We start from the raw sequence: 17,661 nt of genomic DNA on the forward strand, positions 1-17,661 counted from the left end.
CTTGGAAATGTTTGTGTATCTATCCTCTGTGTTGTCTAAAGTAAACTGGCTGTGAAATGGGGTGGTCCCAGATATGATGAAGGTGGACAGGGCGTACAAGGAGATGCAGCGCAAAGTAAAAATAAATTTGCCAAAAGCTAAGAAAAAGGCACGTAGTATGTTAAGTTGTACACTAAACCAAGGACAAAAGGATTTCTACCGATTGGCCAGACAGAAAGACCAAGCGAAAAAGAACGTACAGCAGGTTAGGGTGATAAAGGATACAGATGGAAACTTGCTGAAAAGTGAGGAGAGTATGTTGAGAAGGTGGAGGGAGTATTTTGAGGAGCTGATGAATGAAGAAAATGAGAGAGAAGGCTGGATGATGTGGAGATAGTAAAACAGGAAGTCCAAAGGATTAGTAAAGATTAAGTAAAGACAGGACTTCTCTGTTGGGATAATGTAAAGAGACAAAATTAGAAACATGGGCGTTATCGAAATACTGTAGATTTTGCAGTTGTGCAGCCATTTGTTTTTAAAAAAGTGGATGTGACGTTTCCATTTCCTTGTTTTTACTTCCGTCACACACAACATGACCTTGCTTTGTGTTGTCTCATGTCATCTTTTCCCGATTTCTTCAGTGCCTTCACGCCATGGAGACGCATATGATCATCAACTTCCTGCCGACTGTGCTCATGCAGCTCTTTGAAGTGCTCTCAACAGCAACCAAAGAAGCCCATGAGATTGCCGTCAACTCTCTGCGGTCAGTTGGGGCGCACACACACCAGTGTAAAATGTTGCTTCAGTTTATTGTGCTAAAAATGATTCTAATAACGTTGCGCTTTGCTGTGTACGTTTAGTGTGATCATACACATAGTCTCGAGATGCCACGAGGAAGGACTGGATCACTATCTGCGCTCGTTTGTTAAGGTAACGCACTACCTGTGCAACTGAATTTAAAACAAATAGTTAGTGGTGCTGTACATCGTCTGATTAATTATATCAAAATTGTGACTTCAGCCTGTGCAAGGCTGTGAATTATATAAATAAATAGTGCATGTGCTCCCCCTTTTAAAAACCTAATTTTCTCCCTTTTGGATAGGGTACTTTATGCATGTATAGTTAAGAATAACTATTGTACCACAACGCTTCCAGGGATTGCACCTTTGCTTTTCTTCCTGTTCTGTTGTGCATACGTAAAATACTAGTAACTGCTAACATCCTTACAGTTACTAACATAACTCAGTGCGCCTGTACGATGGGAGCGGGTGCACCTCAGAGCGATGTATTGTAAAGTAAAATTTCAAAATTGAAAACAAAAAAAAAACAGATTAACATAACTCAACAAAAATATAAACGCAACACTTTTGGTTTTGCTCCCATTTTGTATGAGATGAACTCAAAGATCTAAAACTTTTTCCACATACACAATATCACCAATTCCCTCAAATATTGTTCACAAACCAGTCTAAATCTGTGATAGTGAGCACTTCTCCTTTGCTGAGATAATCCATCCCACCTCACAGGTGTGCCATATCAAGATGCTGATTAGACACCATGATTAGTGTACAGGTGTGCCTTAGACTGCCCACAATAAAAGGCCACTCTGAAAGGTGCAGTTTTATCACACAGCACAATGCCACAGATGTCGCAAGATTTGAGGGAGCGTGCAGTTGGCATGCTGACAGCAGGAATGTCAACCAGAGCTGTTGCTCGTGTATTGAATGTTCATGTCTCTACCATAAGCCGTCTCCAAAGGCGTTTCAGAGAATTTGGCAGTACATCCAACCAGCCTCACAACCGCAGACCACGTGTAACCACACCAGCCCAGGACCTCCACATCCAGCATGTTCACCTCCAAGATCGTCTGAGACCAGCCACTCGGACAGCTGCTGGAACAATCGGTTTGCATAACCAAAGAATTTCTGCACAAACTGTCAGAAACTGTCTCAGGGAAGCTCATCTGCATGCTCGTAGTCCTCATCAGGGTCTCGACCTGGCTCCAGTTCGTCGTCGTAACCGACTTGAGTGGGCAAATGCTCACATTCGCTGGCATTGGGCACATTGGAGAGGTGTTCTCTTCACGGATGATGCGAAGGAGATGTGTTGCACTGCATGAGGCAAATGGTGGTCACACCAGATACTGACTGGTATCCCCCCCCAATAAAACAAAACTGCACCTTTCAGAGTGGCCTTTTATTGTGGGCAGTCTAAGGCACACCTGTGCACTAATCATGGTGTCTAATCAGCATCTTGATATGGCACACCTGTGAGGTGGGATGGATTATCTCAGCAAAGGAGAAGTGCTCACTATCACAGATTTCGACTGGTTTGTGAACAATATTTGAGGGAATTGGTGATATTGTGTATGTGGAAAAAGTTTTAGATCTTTGAGTTCATCTCATACAAAATGGGAGCAAAACCAAAAGTGTTGCGTTTATATTTTTGTTGAGTATATTTTAAAACAATGTAGTCCATATTAAACTCTTGACCAGATAGATGAAATACTAAAGGGTTCTTATTGTGCAAAACCAGTTTTTGTCTGCATTTTTTAATGTATGTGTGCTCCATAAGGCACATAATTCTGTGTTTATAGACATTCTGTTGGAATTTTTTATAAATATGACGCAACTTGTTTTAGACTTCTGTGACATATGTAATGGAAGAATCCCCCCCAGAATGCATTGATTTGGCCTTTTCTGAAAATCTTGCTATTTCTGTCCTCAGTATGTGTTTGTGACATGCAAACCAGCTTCAGGAAACTCTGCCACCACACACGAAGTGTTGGCGACTGCCGTCACCGCCGTCCTCAAGCAGACCGCCGATTTCAACACCAGCAACAAACTTCTCAAGGTATGCAAACCTTTTTTAAAACCACCACAGAGATGAGTTTGTTGGCAGAATTTATCAAAAATTGATGCTATAGAATTTTTATTTTACTATAGAGTGTAATTTTCATCTTGGTAGTGCAATTAGAGCCGAGTCTGGGAATTATGGATGGCGACGTGCAGAGCTTTTGAAATTCCACAACGTATGGCATATGTGGCATTGTGTGGTGAGATATACAGTAAAACTCTCATATAATGGATTCAGGTGAACCAGAGAATTTTGTCTGGTATTCAAAATCCGTGCCGGGCATTATGTGTTTTAAAAAGATTACATTTGGTCAAGTCACTCGTTTTTGTAAGTCTGCTGCGGAGTGGTACCTTAAAATCCTAAAGCCTTCTTCTGCAACTCTGTGGCCCAACAATGACATCAACTTGCGCATAACCCTTTTCAAGTTCTTCATCACATCTTTATGCAATTTGCTGCAGGAACAGTGGTTTTTCTGGATTAATTTGTCCCTCAACGAGTTCCACTTCTTTATACAATCATAAATCTCTAAACCAGCAGTATAGTACATACAATTTTCCTCCATGAATTGCAGGTCATTTGAGCTTTTTTTCTGACTCCGTGTTGTGAATTTGGTCATATTTGTGGACTTTTCTGCCAGATGTATTTGCAAAACCTTTTCAAATATGATGGGAGAGGAAGGTGTGAAAACATTAAAGTGAGACATCAAAGCCCTTGAGGTCTCCGTTGTTTAGCAGGTGTGTGTCAGGCTTTGGAGAGGGTTCACAGCGGTCTAAAGCGGTTGTCTTTTGTTCATCACACCCCTGGATATGTGTGAAACTTAACACCATATTACAGTGCAGGCAGCAAGCAGCATTTGGTTAATAATCACCGGCCTTGAATTACGGCACGGTTTGAAAAAATAAACGCCCAGACTTTTAATCAAGGAAATACAGTACCCTCTTTCCTGGTTTCGGCGAGTGTCAGTGCTGAAGTTCATGTCATACATACAGACAGCTCTGTCCGGGACATGTGAGGGGTTTTTAATGGAAATACATTGCGATAGAGCAGGACATTCTGTCTGATGTGAACAAAAATCCGTTATACAAAATCTGGTATATATGGTGTTTATGGCATGGAAAACCATACATAGGCATTGAGACTTTTGCTTTTGTCCAGTGAGTGCTAGTATCCTGAGTTTTCCAGTATTTCATAATTGCTAAAACACATTTCATGAAACTTTGCACCACTTTCTGATAACTGTAAACTCAAAACCCAAAGGCTCAAGCTAGATTCACAGAACCATTGAATCCTCTTGCATAATCAAATAATTGCCTCAAAACTGTGCTCAGTACCCAAACGTGTTCAGTCATACACGTAACCAGTAAAAAGAGCATGGCTGAATAGTCATTACACTCTACATCAAAAATTTGAGAAGTTCAGGGTACATAGTCTGGGAAAACGAGAAGATCATTCCTGCAGTAAATACATTGTTTTCAAGCAGAAATGTACAACGCACTAAGCAGTGTAGATACTGCAAGCAATACAATATAGAATGTCTGGATACAACACTTGCCTCTGGTACAATACTGTATCAACACAATACTGCAAAAGGCCAAATAACAGACAAAATTGAAATGAAAAGCACATTACAGTCGACTGTAAATGTAACTGCAAAATCAAATTCGATTCTCAATAAACAAGACTCCTTCTCCTCCTTCTCAGATTGAACCCGGCTCCATCAATAAAAATACATTTGCTGGTCTTTCCATGAAATCCAATTCAAATGTTCTCTGCAAAAACAGATAAAACTATGTAAGTGTTACAGAAAGACAGACCTATGCTGTAGAGTGTGTGTCTTGCAATTCTACAAAAAGAGAACATGCCTTTTACATAAATCTAGAAACATGCATACAGTAGTAGACCCACCACACACACACACGCATTGTCCTTTATATTGGCAAAGTGATGTACTGAAATATCTGTATACAATGACCAAAACAAAGAAAGAAAAACAAAAACCAAAGTGAAATGACCTGTTCTCTTCTCTGAATCTCCTGATTATAGTGGCCACAGAGGCCACTATAAGGTCCTTAATCCCCTAGTTTCTCCTGGTGTGTAGTGAGCGCCTTGCATGGCAGCACCCTGATATTGGGGTGAATGTGAGGCATTATTGTAAAGCACTTTGAGCGTGGAAAAGCGCTATATAAAATGCAGTCCATTTAACATTCACCTGCTCAGATTCAGTTGCACCCTCTGTCCTACTTCCCTCACCATCGTGCCAAATCCACATGCGCAAGAACACGATCAAATACAGTTGCTCGTATTTTATTTGAAATTACCCTTCTGCATCACAGTGAAAACTGGATTTACCGAGTTTTGCAAAAAAGGCTGCATTCGATCTGCAAATTGTGTCTAATTAGGTGAAAGCTGCTTAAGATTTTGCCTAAAGAGTTGCTTGATTCAGGAAATGAGTTCAGGCCTCTGTGACTTTGGTTCAGGGAATGGAGTTTACTGTTGTAACAATTGATAAAAACAGCAAGTTCTTCATCAGAAACCCTGGTACGGCAGTGATTCTCCTCGCTCGCTCTGTCCAGTTGCAGTACCAGTACTGAACAGCAGGTGGTGACCTTTCCTATTAAATAATTGACAGCACATTCGTGCTGCAGCTTGGCCGTTGTCACTTGCAGCACCTCTGGCTTTAACTGCTGTCATGTTCCTCTTTGGTAGTACTCCTGGTTCTTTTTTGAAACGATGACCAAATCCATGGCCCAGTATCTGCAAGAGGGCAACAGGATGAAGGTTGGTATTTGATGTCACACCATTAAGAGACAACAATTACATATATTTTTAATGTCTTTTTGTTGAGAATTGTGCAGCTACAATTGATCTGTAAAATTAAGTCATTTGTCAACACATGTTCATCTTTGATCCATCGCGCTAGATGCCGCGAGCGCAGCGGTTTCCCGACAGCTTCCATCAGGCGCTGCAGTCCCTGGTGTTGTCCATCATGCCCCACATCACCATTCGACACATGGAAATTCCAGAGGAAGCTCGCAGCGTAAACCTCAGCTTGGCCGCTCTCATTAAGGTTCGAAATCTCAAAGTTCATTCAACTTCATATCAGATGTGGTGCTACGGTTCATACTTGGAACATCATAGTCATACTTTAATGTTATAAGCAGTGATTTTCCTGCTGTTGTTACTTAGATAAAAGTGTTATCACTCTTGGCAGTGCTGCAGCATGTAAAGTTAGTTCAGTGTGACACAGAATAGTTTGTGTACAATAAAGTGGATCAGCAAGCACACGTTTCTAACAACTCTTGGTTTTTCCTCAGAGGTGTTTGACCTTCATGAACCGAGGTTTTGCCTTCAGCCTGATGAATCACTACATGTGTCATTTCAGTCTTAAAGATCCCAAGGTACACTTCTGAATATACAAAGCCAGTACACAACAAATGCAAATTTTTAAAGAATTGCTTGAATTGTAGAGTTTTATTGCAAATTGCGTGCAACACACACACACACCAGTTCTGTTCAACATTATTCTTGACGAGCAATCATCCTTTTTACGATGTTTAGCATGTTATGTCTTTTATATTTGACTTTTCAGTGTCATCATTAGAAAGGTGGTATGACTTAATAATAGTGTTTAAAGCGGCAGTGTGCAGGATTGAGAGGTGTTTATTTACAGAAATGAAATATGGGATTCATTAGCATCTGTTAATTGGTGTATAATGTATCTGACACAACAAATCAGTATGCTTTTGTGAGGTTAGAATGAGCCGCTCATATCTAAATGCACACACACATGGAGGTTGCCATGTTCCACCGCCATGTTGATAGGATACAAAGGAGACATACTTTGCATTTTGCAGAGCATCAAAGAAGCAAAGATGTGAAGGGAAACAAACTTGCGACCAGCTCTGGTATGATGCAGTTTGCAACCTCACCACTGGATGACACCAAATCCTAACTGGATGACACCAAATCCTACATGCTATAGCTTTAATAATAACAACTGGAGCTCTTAGTGAAATTCAGTTGTACCTGCATTAATTCTATTGTAGCTGCATAAATGGTAAATGTCCATCAGGGGGAGATATTGCTCCATTTCAAGAACCATGGGACTCGATGATAACCAACCTCTTGCTTGTAGGAGTAGATAAACACATGTCAACTGGACTCAACAATACCTCCATGTGCACTATCACTGTGCGCAGGTGTAACAACCACAAGTGTGTAGAAATTCTTTACAGTGTAATGTGTTCTGACCCAACACCATTTAAGAGAATGAGAAAAGTTAAACCAGCACAGTAATAAAACTGTAAAAAGCCTGATAAATGTTTGGATATATTTTTAGTCTTAGCTCTGGAAACTTGTTAACACGGGTGTGTATTTTATGTGGACTTGCCCTCATATTGCTCTCAACCACCTATTTAATTACCAAATCGACCTCGTTATCTGTCTTTGTGTGAGGAGCTTGGTCAAACACCGTGATTTTATTTGAATACACACTATATGTTTGCCCGACAGGTGCTGACTGAAATGAAATTTGATTTCCTGATGTCTGTTTGCAACCACGAGCACTTCATTCCTCTCAACCTGCCCATGGCGTTCGGGCGCACCAAGCTGCAGAGGGTTCAAGGTGAGAGCCAGTCGCCGTTTTCTGTTTTCTTTGCTGTCATATGAACCATCAGCCCGTCATGACGCACCCGTAACCTGCATCACAGTAACTATCTTGTTAACCGGGCACTTTGGGTCCAAGTTGCACAACCACAGTCCCACATTTGTTGAAAACTAAATATTTGACACCTCCACTAATAAAAAGCAAACAACAACAAAAAGATGCTGCATGGATTGTTTACTTATTTTTCACCCCCACATTCTTTATTTTTTACTTCCCCGCTTTTTGTTTTCTGTGTTTTGCTTGTGGTCAGATTTTATTCCATATGCAACGGAGTTTTTTGGCCCTGTCGGTAGGTAACGCACACCATACATTCTCTTCAAACCTTGCACACTAATCCCGCACACCATCACACCTCAACCATCTTTTGGCAATTGATCGGCAGTGGTGGACACAGCTAACGTAAGAGTTAACCGATAATGCTAAACCACTAAATATTTAGCTGAAAGTACTGCTAACAGCTAACTTTTAATATTTATATGATTAATTTTTGTTTTTTTAATTCTGGCGAGCAAACAGTGCTGACGTCTTGACATGTTGAAGCATAAACATGATTCCCAAAAATATTTATCATGTCAAGATCAGATGACGATCAAGATGTACATAAATATGAGCTAATAAAATTAAACAGCTTCCATTCAATATTCAGTTAGTTCACTGTACACAGTATTAAATGAATAGGAAATATTAAAATGTAAAAATATATGGAAAATATCAGCCATATTCAATGTACAGCTGATGCATTCGGAGTGCCAGTCCCAAGCCCGGATAAATGAGTAGGGTTGTGTCAGGAAGAACTTCTGGTGTAAATTATGCCAAACCAAATATGTAGATCACAAATCGAATTTCTAGATGGGATCAGTCGAGGCCCAGGTTAACAATGACTACCACCCTGATGTCCAACAGGGTGCCGGCAGAATGTGGGCTACTGTTGTGTGAAGACTTGGAGAATGTGTCCAGAGGCAGAATCAGGACTTTGAATGTTGGCAGTATGAGAGATAAAGAGAGCGGGATGTTTTTTATGATGGAAAGGAGAAAGGTAGACAGACATATTGTGCGTACAAGAAACCAAGTGGAAAGGATGTAAGGTCAGGAGCATCGGAGATGGTTTCAAACTGTTGTATCACTGTGTGGATAGGAACAGAAATGGTGTTCAATCTATTTTGAAGGAAGAGTGTATTAAGAGTGTGTTGGAGGTAAAGTGAGTGTTTAATAGGTGAAGTTGGAAATTGAAGGGGTAATTGAATGTCATCAGCGCATGTGCCCCAAAGGTACGGTGCATCTGGAAAGTATTCACAGTGCTTTGCTTTTTCCACATTATATTATGTTACAGCATTATTCCAAAATGGATAAAATTCTTTTTTTTTTTCCTTAAAATTCTACACACAATACCCTATAATGCCGATCTAAAAAAAAAAAGTTGTTTTTTTAAAAGCATTTTTAACTTAAAAAAAAAAAACAAAAACCAAGAAATCACATGTACATAAGTATTCAGGAGTCATGAATTATTTGAGCCATGAAGGTCAAAATTGAGGTCAGGTGCATCCTGTTTCCACTAATCATGCTTGAGATGTTTCTGCAACTTAATTGGAGTCCAACTGGGGTAAATTCAGTTTATTGGGCATGATTTGGGAAGGCACACACCTGTCTACATATGAGGTCCCACAGTCGACAGTGCATGCCAGATTTATGGTCCTGATATAGAAGATGAAAAAGGATAATCCCAGCTCCTCTCCATACATCCTATGTAAATCCGAACCATCACTTTCGAATTACAGCTCAGAAGCTTCATCATTGGATATAGCAGCATTTGTTTCACTGTGTCTGTCAGCCATCGGGATCTTTCTGGTTTTCCTAAAATGCACATCACACGCACAGAAATGGCGAGAAAGACGTTTTCAGAAAATGCACCTGCTACCTTGCTGAGCAAGAGGGATAATTGGCAATAAAATACAACAGCGACCAAACGTGCGACAAGTCCTTTAAGAAATAGAAGGGACATGGGGTGATTGTATAATAGTGGAAGGAACTGCAGACATGCAACCTAAAAGAAATTGGTGACTGTAAGGTGGTGGCTGTGGACAACATTAGATGGTTTGTAGGATAACTGGAGGTGAAGATGAGAAGGTTGAGTGAGAGCTGGACCAAGGATCAGATGGTGGATGCTGAAGGAGGAAGTCTGTGTGAAATTCAAGAAGGGTTAGCACGAGATGGAGGTGAAGGTATTGGGTGTGACATCTGAACAAATTGCTTGGAAAAAGTATAAAGTGGTTGGAGAAAAAGAACTTGGAAAGTCTGAGAAATGTTGAAAAAAGAAGGGAGTATAAGGAAGTGCAGCATCAGATGAAAAGGGATGTGGAAAGGGCATGTAGCAAGCTGTACATGAAGTTGAACAGTAAGGAAGGAGAAAATAACTTTTATCGATTGGCCAGACAAATGGGCTGCGCTGGAAAGGTTGTGCAGCAAGTTAGTGTGATAAAGGATGCAGATGGAAATGTGCTGACAAGCTAGTAGCATGTGTTAAGAAGGTGGGGGGAGTATTTTGAGGAGATAAGAAATGAAGAAAATAAGCGAGCGAGAAGAGAGAAGGCTGAATCATGTGGAGAGTGAATCAGGAAAATATAGTTTACTATTAAAATTCATTCAGTAAATGTTAGCTGGCTTAATTAGCAGAAACCAACTGGTCTACAAACTGGTTTCAAAATTAGCTGAACAGCTAATGTGTTCACAAAAAAGGATGTGCTCATTAGCTGATCTGTGCCCACCATAGCCGCTCATGCTAAAGCTGCGCTATCGCTTTCATTTACCAGCATATCCACAGGCTGCCTGCACTTGTGGAACGCACCCTCTTCACTCTAAAGCGACTTGATATTTGAACTTGCTCAGCGTCTGATGTTTTCCCGTCCTCTCTGCATCGCTTCCTCTCTCGTTCACTCTGTCTTTTTGTCACTGCAACAGAGTTGACTGATCAGTGACATTCTTCACAGTGTTGCGTGTTTTATTATTATCGCAGTATTATTGTGAAAGTCTGCTTGAGCAAAGGGTGTTGAAATGGATGACTCATCATTTACAACAGCATGTCTCACTGATATTTCAGCTTCCCTGCCCCGTTTACAAAAAAATATACTGACAGCCTCTAAATTTCTAACCTATCTTTTGAAAAATCTGGTTCCTGATTTCATCTCAGCTTTGTGTGTGCTGGGAACATTAACAACTGGATGGTCTTGTGTTTGCTCTTTGAATGTCACCACTGGATGAATCTCGGTGTACTTGAGCCTGGTCTGTGACTGATGTGGAGGTTATTTGTGTTTACAGCTGGAATCAAGCAGAATGTCTTCTCCACTGTGCATGTGTTGAGGCCGACGTGAAGAAACATCTGATGATTTTTCACTGCTGCCACCTATTCATGAGATTTATGCTATAATAACTGTGTGTTGGTTCACGAAATCTGTTCTTGGGCCAATGAAATTTACCCAGAATTCCCTGCTGTCACTCAGTGTGGAGCTGTCCTACCAATATGGAGACCTGTATTTGAACTTATGCTCCCTTCTTGTGTTCTTGCACAAGACACTTAATCTGCACTGTCTCAGTTCACCCAGCTGGAAATGGGTACCAGCTTTAGCTGGGCAAGTAACCTGCATAGGACTGGCGTCCCATCTAAGTGGGAAGTCCATCGAATCTCAGCCGTTTCACCCCAGGCACCAGCGGGTCTTGGGGCCTTCGTAGGACTCAGTCAGGTGACACTCAAAAGTAACTGTTGTAAGAGTAAATAGTTCATCCATTCAGAATTTTTTTTTCCATCTGCATGTCTTCAGGCAAATCTGAATTGGTTTGAATGTGCACCTACAGAATAATTAGGTTTTGACTAATCTGAAAGGTTTTGTTACTTTATTTGTTTTATTGACAAGCTCATTTAAAAAACAAACACCAAAAACTGTGTTTAGGATACTTTTTCACAGTACTGTGGCATGTGCTCTCTAGTTTTACAAGTTAATTACTTTTAAGGGACGGCTTTCAACCAAATAAAGTATCTGTTTTGTTCTATGGGTATATAAAATAACACAGCTTGTTTGCAATTTCTGCTTTAATGGGATGCAGTAAAACTGTTGCTTAAAACCACTGGCTTCAGATCAGTGGCTATTGATGTGTATAATTCCCTTTTTTGGGGGTTTGGGGGGAGGCATGAGACCAACAGCATCTGTCTGGCTTCAAGGTGTGCAGTGAAATTTCACAAAGAATGATCAGATTTGAGCGTTAGGAAATGTCTTCATCCGTCTGCAATCTTGGCTTTAAGGACTGTGCTAATCTATGCCGCTCATATCAGCATCTGTGCAGACTTCCGCGGTTACTGACAGTTCCTGTCTGACTCGACCACAGAGCAGAGCCTGGAGTTCAGCCTGACTGAGGACTACTGTCGCAACCATTTCCTGGTGGGTCTGCTGCTGAGGGAATTGGTCGAGGCCTTGCAGCAAGGACCCGAAGTCCGACAACTAGCTGTGAGCGTGCTCAAAAACCTGCTAATTAAACATGCTATGGATGACCGCTACACAGTGTACAAGGTAAGTCGCTGCAAAGGTGCCCATTACAGATCCCCAGAAATAAGAGTGTGCAGATTATTGTTGGCACAACAAGCATCTCAGGGCTGATTGTCACCCCCCGTTTCACCCAGAGAATATCTGTGATAACTTAAACTTTAACAGTACATTCAAGCTTTGATGACTGACAGGTTTATCTGTTCTTTATTGGTTATTAGAATCAGCAGGCCAGAATCTGTTTGCTGTACCTGCCTCTTTTGGAGCTCCTCTACCAGAACCTGAAGCAGCTGTCAGCCGAGCCGAACACCTCCAGTCCCGGACGGGGCCTCACTGTGAGTCTGTTTCTTGTGTTGCAGTATTGTGCAAAACACACTCACCTGATGAGGCCAGATGGCTGACCAGTAGTTTGTCGTTCTGGAAAAAAAAGGTTTTAGGCATAATAAATGTCTAATGTTCTTTGCGTGAATATTGTTTGTTGTAACAAAGCCAGAGGGTCCCACTCAGTTCTCAACATGAGCTGTGATTGTCCACAGGGCTCCAGAGACGACCTCATATCAACCAGTTCCACAGATAGCAGACGAATCAGCACCGCCATTGATAAAGACCACGGTGAGTAGTAGCACGTGTGACACTAAGGATGGGGCCTTAGTGTCACACGATCTGATCCAGTATCTGTATTGGCTTCAGATACCAAGGTAATTCAAGTATCAGAACTTTCCGATACAACTTGCGGCCTTTTCCAACACCGGACTGGAGCAGTGTCTGTGAAACCTCTCAACTGCTGCATGTTTGCTGCTGAGCATGAGGAGGGGAGGGGGGAGGTTTCTGAACTGAGGCTGAGCAGGATTCTAGTCACAGTGGGCGACAAATTTCCTCCCGGCTCTCGCATTCAAATTGGCTGTGCTGCCGAGCACGGATTTTCCAAAAAAATGAACTGAATTGTTGCTGAAAATGTGTGCTGAAAAATCAGCTACTTCAGCGTCCTGTGAAGCTGTGAAATTTGAGCTCAGAGTGCAGCTGAAGAGAGAACCAGAAAATTTGACCTGCTGTGACCACATCACAGACTCATCACATTTTTCACTTGTTGAAAGTGTAGATTTTTCATGTCTATGACCTCAGCTTCCTGATTACTTGTTAGTTATTTAACATTAACAGTGTAATTCAAGCTCCAATGCAGCTCTCTGAATGGCCATTTGAAGCTGTGAGTCATTGAACACAGACCTCCATGTTAAAATGTCCAACATTACAGTAGAAATAAATGTGTTTACAGCCAGTATTAGAAATAAATAAAAATAACAGTTTTGGACTTAATTGTGTTATAAGAGGTCACCATGGTGGATTGGTAGTTAGCACTGGGGCCTCACAGCAAGGTCATGGGATCGATTGCCACCTGTGGCCTTTCTGTGTGGAGTTTGCATGTTCTTCCCGTGTTTGCAGCTAATTGTACTAGTGGCGCATCAAAGAATTTGGTGTGTTGGTATTCCCACTGAGTGAAATTGTATTATTGTTTAATTTATGTTAGCAACATTAGCACTAATTAGGTTAGGGCAGAGTTATTGCCCCAAGTGGAGTAGTTTTAGTGTCTCGGGGTCTTGTTTACGAGTCGGGGTAAATTGGTGCGGGAGATCGGTAGATGGTCTAGGGCGGTGTCTGAAAATTTTACCGACATTGTACGGACCGTCGTGGTAAAGAAGCAGCTGAGCCAGAAGGTGATGTTCTCAATTTACCAGTTGATTTACTCTCCTGTCCTCGTGAGCTTTGGGTCATAACTGAAAGAATAAGATTGCGGATACAAGCGGCAGAATTAAGATTCATCGTCTGGTATTTGGCCTCCTGGACAGGGTGAGAAGCTTGACTATATGGGGGTGTAGCCACTACTTCTTCACATCAAAGGTTCGGGCATCTGTTGAGGATGCTCCCTGGTCATCTCCCTCAGGAGGTCTTCCAGGCACATCCAACCAGGAGGAGGCCCCGGGGATGACCCAGGACACACTGGAGAGATTATATTTACCAGTTGGCTTGGGAACACCTTGGGATCCCTAGGAAGAATTACAGGACTTAGCCAAGGATAGGGAAGTGTGGGATGAGCTTCTTGCTCTGCTGCCACCGCGATCCAGACATGGATAAGTGAATGAATGAAACGTTAGCACTAATTCGCTAAAATGTTGTTGATCATCATGTTTTGACATATGGAATGGCATCACAAGGACTATGTGTTCTAGCTAGCAACGTGAGGATCACATGGATCTGTAGAGCACTTTTATAACTATCTATCCTTTGTGATGCCGTAAGGAGAGAATGCTGAAAGTTTTCCCACTGCTTTAGGATATTGAAAAATTTTGCAAAGAGGCAGGTCCTGTCTTTCAGACGGTTAGAGAGGACAATTAAATCCCATAACCTGTGTCTTCCTCTGTGGATTGCCGATGGTAACGGTGCTGCACTGTGTTGCCTGCAGGGTTTCCAGTTCAGAATGGCCATGCTGTGCGAAGAGAGGACTCCAGAGGCTCTCTGTTTATGGACCCAGGAACACCAGACAGCACAGAGGTGAGGACGTTTACTCTGACTGATCCAGTACGAATCAGTGAATTAACATAAATCCAGCACTGTTTGGTGCTTGATGAGGTGTCTAAATTATGCATACTTGTTGACATGCCATGAATTTTTATGACTTATTTAGCAGCATTAATTTGAATCTTTAATAGTATGACCATAGCAGATGGTCACCCCACTCAGCCCGGCCTGCTTGAGATTTCTTCCTGTGCATGCAGAAGTATGCAATGAACTTTTTCCAGTAAGAAACTGTACACACACACACACACATATATATATATATATATATATATATATATATATATATAATATATATATATATAGATATATATATATATATATATATATATATATATATATATATATATATATATATATATATATATAATATAAAAATTGCTCACCACCTCTTATTGCTGTTGATCCAGTCAGTGACACCATGTTGTGTGTTGGCAGTTTCCAAGATAACAAAACATTACTTTGTGTCCCCTTTAATTAGCTGAAATGCCGCTAAGAAGTCAATGTTATTTTGATCCAAACGCCTCTGCACCAAGAGACAGAACATGCACACAGATGCTGAATATAGAAGAACACTTTACGTGCCGTCCTTGTCTCGTGGATGTTTGAAGTATAAATTCCGTAATGTCACTTATAGCAGCTTCTTGGCTTTGCTAAACTTTCCTTCAATGATATGTGCATTTGCTTGTCTCCTTTCAAACTGTAAACAGAATTCTAAGATATAAACGATATAACTAGTGACTAGTTTCACAAAAATATTTACAGTATGGAGCTTTTTCTTTTTTAGTCATAGACATCAATGTTAGAGAAAAAGAAAGCTCACTTCTGCATTAAAGTGCACAGTGCAGTTTTTCCACTTGTAAAGTACTGATATTATGATAAACATGTTTTTGGGCTATGCTTTGTTTGACCTTTACATTTGCCCAATCTGTTCCAAAAAGTTAATCATCTGGAGACAGTATTGTAGGTGGCACTGCTATGTTGTTTGGTGAAAATACATCCAGCCTTGTGTCTTTCGATATTTTATCCAAACTTGTACTTGCCGTGTGAGCAGAGCAAATTACTAATACCCCATCACACTAGAGGCCAGATGTTGTCCAAATAAAAATTCAACCCACATTCCGGAGGTGTCATGATGCATTGCTGTCTCAGATGCATTTCCTCCCAGATGTGATTTTATTTATTTACTTTATTTTTTGGACATTTCTCCTGTGTCGGTTGGATTCTTGCTAAATGTGACGGGGCCCTTAGGAAGTCAACAGCACGGTTTACTTTAGTCTTGAGGGTTTTTTTTTGTGTGTGTGTGTGTGTGTGTGTGTGTGTGTGAGAGAGACACGACCAGCAGATGACAAATTTCTTTTTAAAATGAGAGACAGAGAGGAGACAGTGGCTCGTAAAAACAGATGTTCCAAAGGTTGTTCCAAATATCCTGCTCTATAAATCTTGTGTTGCATTATAAAAACACTAGAATATATGTTTCCTTGTAGTAACACGGGTATAATGTCAAACAGTGTCAAATCACCCTCTCTACCTGCTACACAAACACACACACACACACACACGGATATGCAGTTATAGTGTTGTGTAAAAATTATATGCATAAAAAAATTGCATGTACAAGAGAACAGGTAAAAAATTTATGCAAAAGATTTTCAGCACCTACACTTTTTTTTGCAGGAAGTTTTTTTTTCCATTGTAGCCTCAGTGTGCTTTGCAGTAAAAACATGCAAATATTCAAGTTGAAAACTTGATTGTAGGAACGTAGTAGGAAAATACTAAGTTTGTGTGTCACTGTCTTTCAGTTGCAGCGACGCGGCTCCACCATGAGCAGCAGCCCCGTGCCTCCTGTCAGCAGACTGGGACACTATGAGATCAAGGGACTCCTGCTGTCCTTCCTCCATATTGTCAAAACCTTATCAGAGGGTCAGTGATCTATACCCGCCATGTCGTAGAACAACTCTTCATTCAACAGGAGATAGTACAAATATCCCTGTGGGTGGACTGTGAGAGTGTCAGTTCAAGGAACTTGGCTTTGTTTTGACAAACGCAACGAACGTGACACTGAAATACCATCAAAGCGATGCCCATCAAGGATGTTTGACTGACATACTGTAGTTTGTTTTCACAGTTCACTTCACCTTGACTTTAATTTAGAAAAAGCAAATGCTCACGTGTTTTTCTGTGTGTATTGTTTTGTGTTTGCCTACAGACACTCTTCTGGCTTACTGGAACAAAGTCAGTCCTCAAGACATCATGAACTTCCTCACTTTGCTGGAGTGAGCAGAAATTTTATCATTTAACACATAACAGCCTGTTGTTGTACAGAAAAGATGACGCAAAATGTGTGATAATGGAAAATAAAGTCAAGTCTCCAGGAAATCAAATCAATTTTTTTTATATAGCGCCAAATCACAGCAACAGTTGCCCCAAGGCGCTTTATATTGCAAGGCAAAAGCCATACAATAATTACAGAAAAACCCCACTGGTCAAAACGACCTCCTATGAGCAAGCACTTGGTGACAGTGGGAAGGAAAAACTCCCTTTTAACAGGAAGAAACCTCCAGCAGAACCAGGCTCAGGGAGGGGCAGTCTTCTGCTGGGACTGGTTGGGGCTGAGGGAGAGAACCAGGAAAAAGACATGCTGTGGAGGGGAGCAGAGATCAATCACTAATGATTAAATGCAGAGTGGTGCATACAGAGCAAAAAGAGAAAGAAACACTCAGTGCATCATGGGAACCCCCCAGCAGTCTAAGTCTATAGCAGCATAACTAAGGGATGGTTCAGGGTCACCTGATCCAGCCCTAACTATAAGCTTTAGCAAAAAGGAAAGTTTTAAGCCTAATCTTAAAAGTAGAGAGGGTGTCTGTCCGAATTGTGAGCTGGTTCCACAGGAGAGGAGCCTGAAAGCTGAATGCTCTGCCTCCCATTCTACTCTTAAAAACCCTAGGAACTACAAGTAAGCCTGCAGTCTGAAACAAACAAACTAACAACAAACAAAGAAACAAACTAATAAGTTATTTTTTTTCCTCAAGGTTTTGAATGTACCTAAGCAAGTTCCTT

The 17,661-nt window shown here is 41.1% G+C and overlaps 1 protein-coding gene across 4 annotated transcripts in view; it reads left to right on the forward strand.

Annotated features, from left to right (window-relative positions):
• The window catches only part of dock11 (dedicator of cytokinesis 11), a 91,811-nt gene that overhangs the window by 38,914 nt on the left and 35,236 nt on the right, over nucleotides 1-17,661 (forward strand). For 3 of the 4 annotated variants that reach the window (XM_034165116.1, XM_034165117.1, XM_034165119.1), the window contains exons 24-37: nucleotides 621-742; nucleotides 840-909; nucleotides 2,707-2,832; nucleotides 5,542-5,613; nucleotides 5,756-5,902; nucleotides 6,150-6,233; nucleotides 7,348-7,459; nucleotides 7,752-7,790; nucleotides 11,876-12,057; nucleotides 12,252-12,365; nucleotides 12,567-12,642; nucleotides 14,489-14,577; nucleotides 16,404-16,524; nucleotides 16,811-16,877. In XM_034165116.1, coding sequence (XP_034021007.1) covers nucleotides 621-742; nucleotides 840-909; nucleotides 2,707-2,832; nucleotides 5,542-5,613; nucleotides 5,756-5,902; nucleotides 6,150-6,233; nucleotides 7,348-7,459; nucleotides 7,752-7,790; nucleotides 11,876-12,057; nucleotides 12,252-12,365; nucleotides 12,567-12,642; nucleotides 14,489-14,577; nucleotides 16,404-16,524; nucleotides 16,811-16,877 — 1,421 coding nt within the window. The remainder of the gene's footprint in view (nucleotides 1-620; nucleotides 743-839; nucleotides 910-2,706; nucleotides 2,833-5,541; nucleotides 5,614-5,755; nucleotides 5,903-6,149; nucleotides 6,234-7,347; nucleotides 7,460-7,751; nucleotides 7,791-11,875; nucleotides 12,058-12,251; nucleotides 12,366-12,566; nucleotides 12,643-14,488; nucleotides 14,578-16,403; nucleotides 16,525-16,810; nucleotides 16,878-17,661) is intronic. The other variant, XM_034165118.1, reaches the window with a different exon arrangement.

Source organism: Thalassophryne amazonica, chromosome 23, assembly GCF_902500255.1.
Source record: "Thalassophryne amazonica chromosome 23, fThaAma1.1, whole genome shotgun sequence".
In the NCBI taxonomy this organism is placed as follows: Eukaryota; Metazoa; Chordata; class Actinopteri; order Batrachoidiformes; family Batrachoididae; genus Thalassophryne; species Thalassophryne amazonica.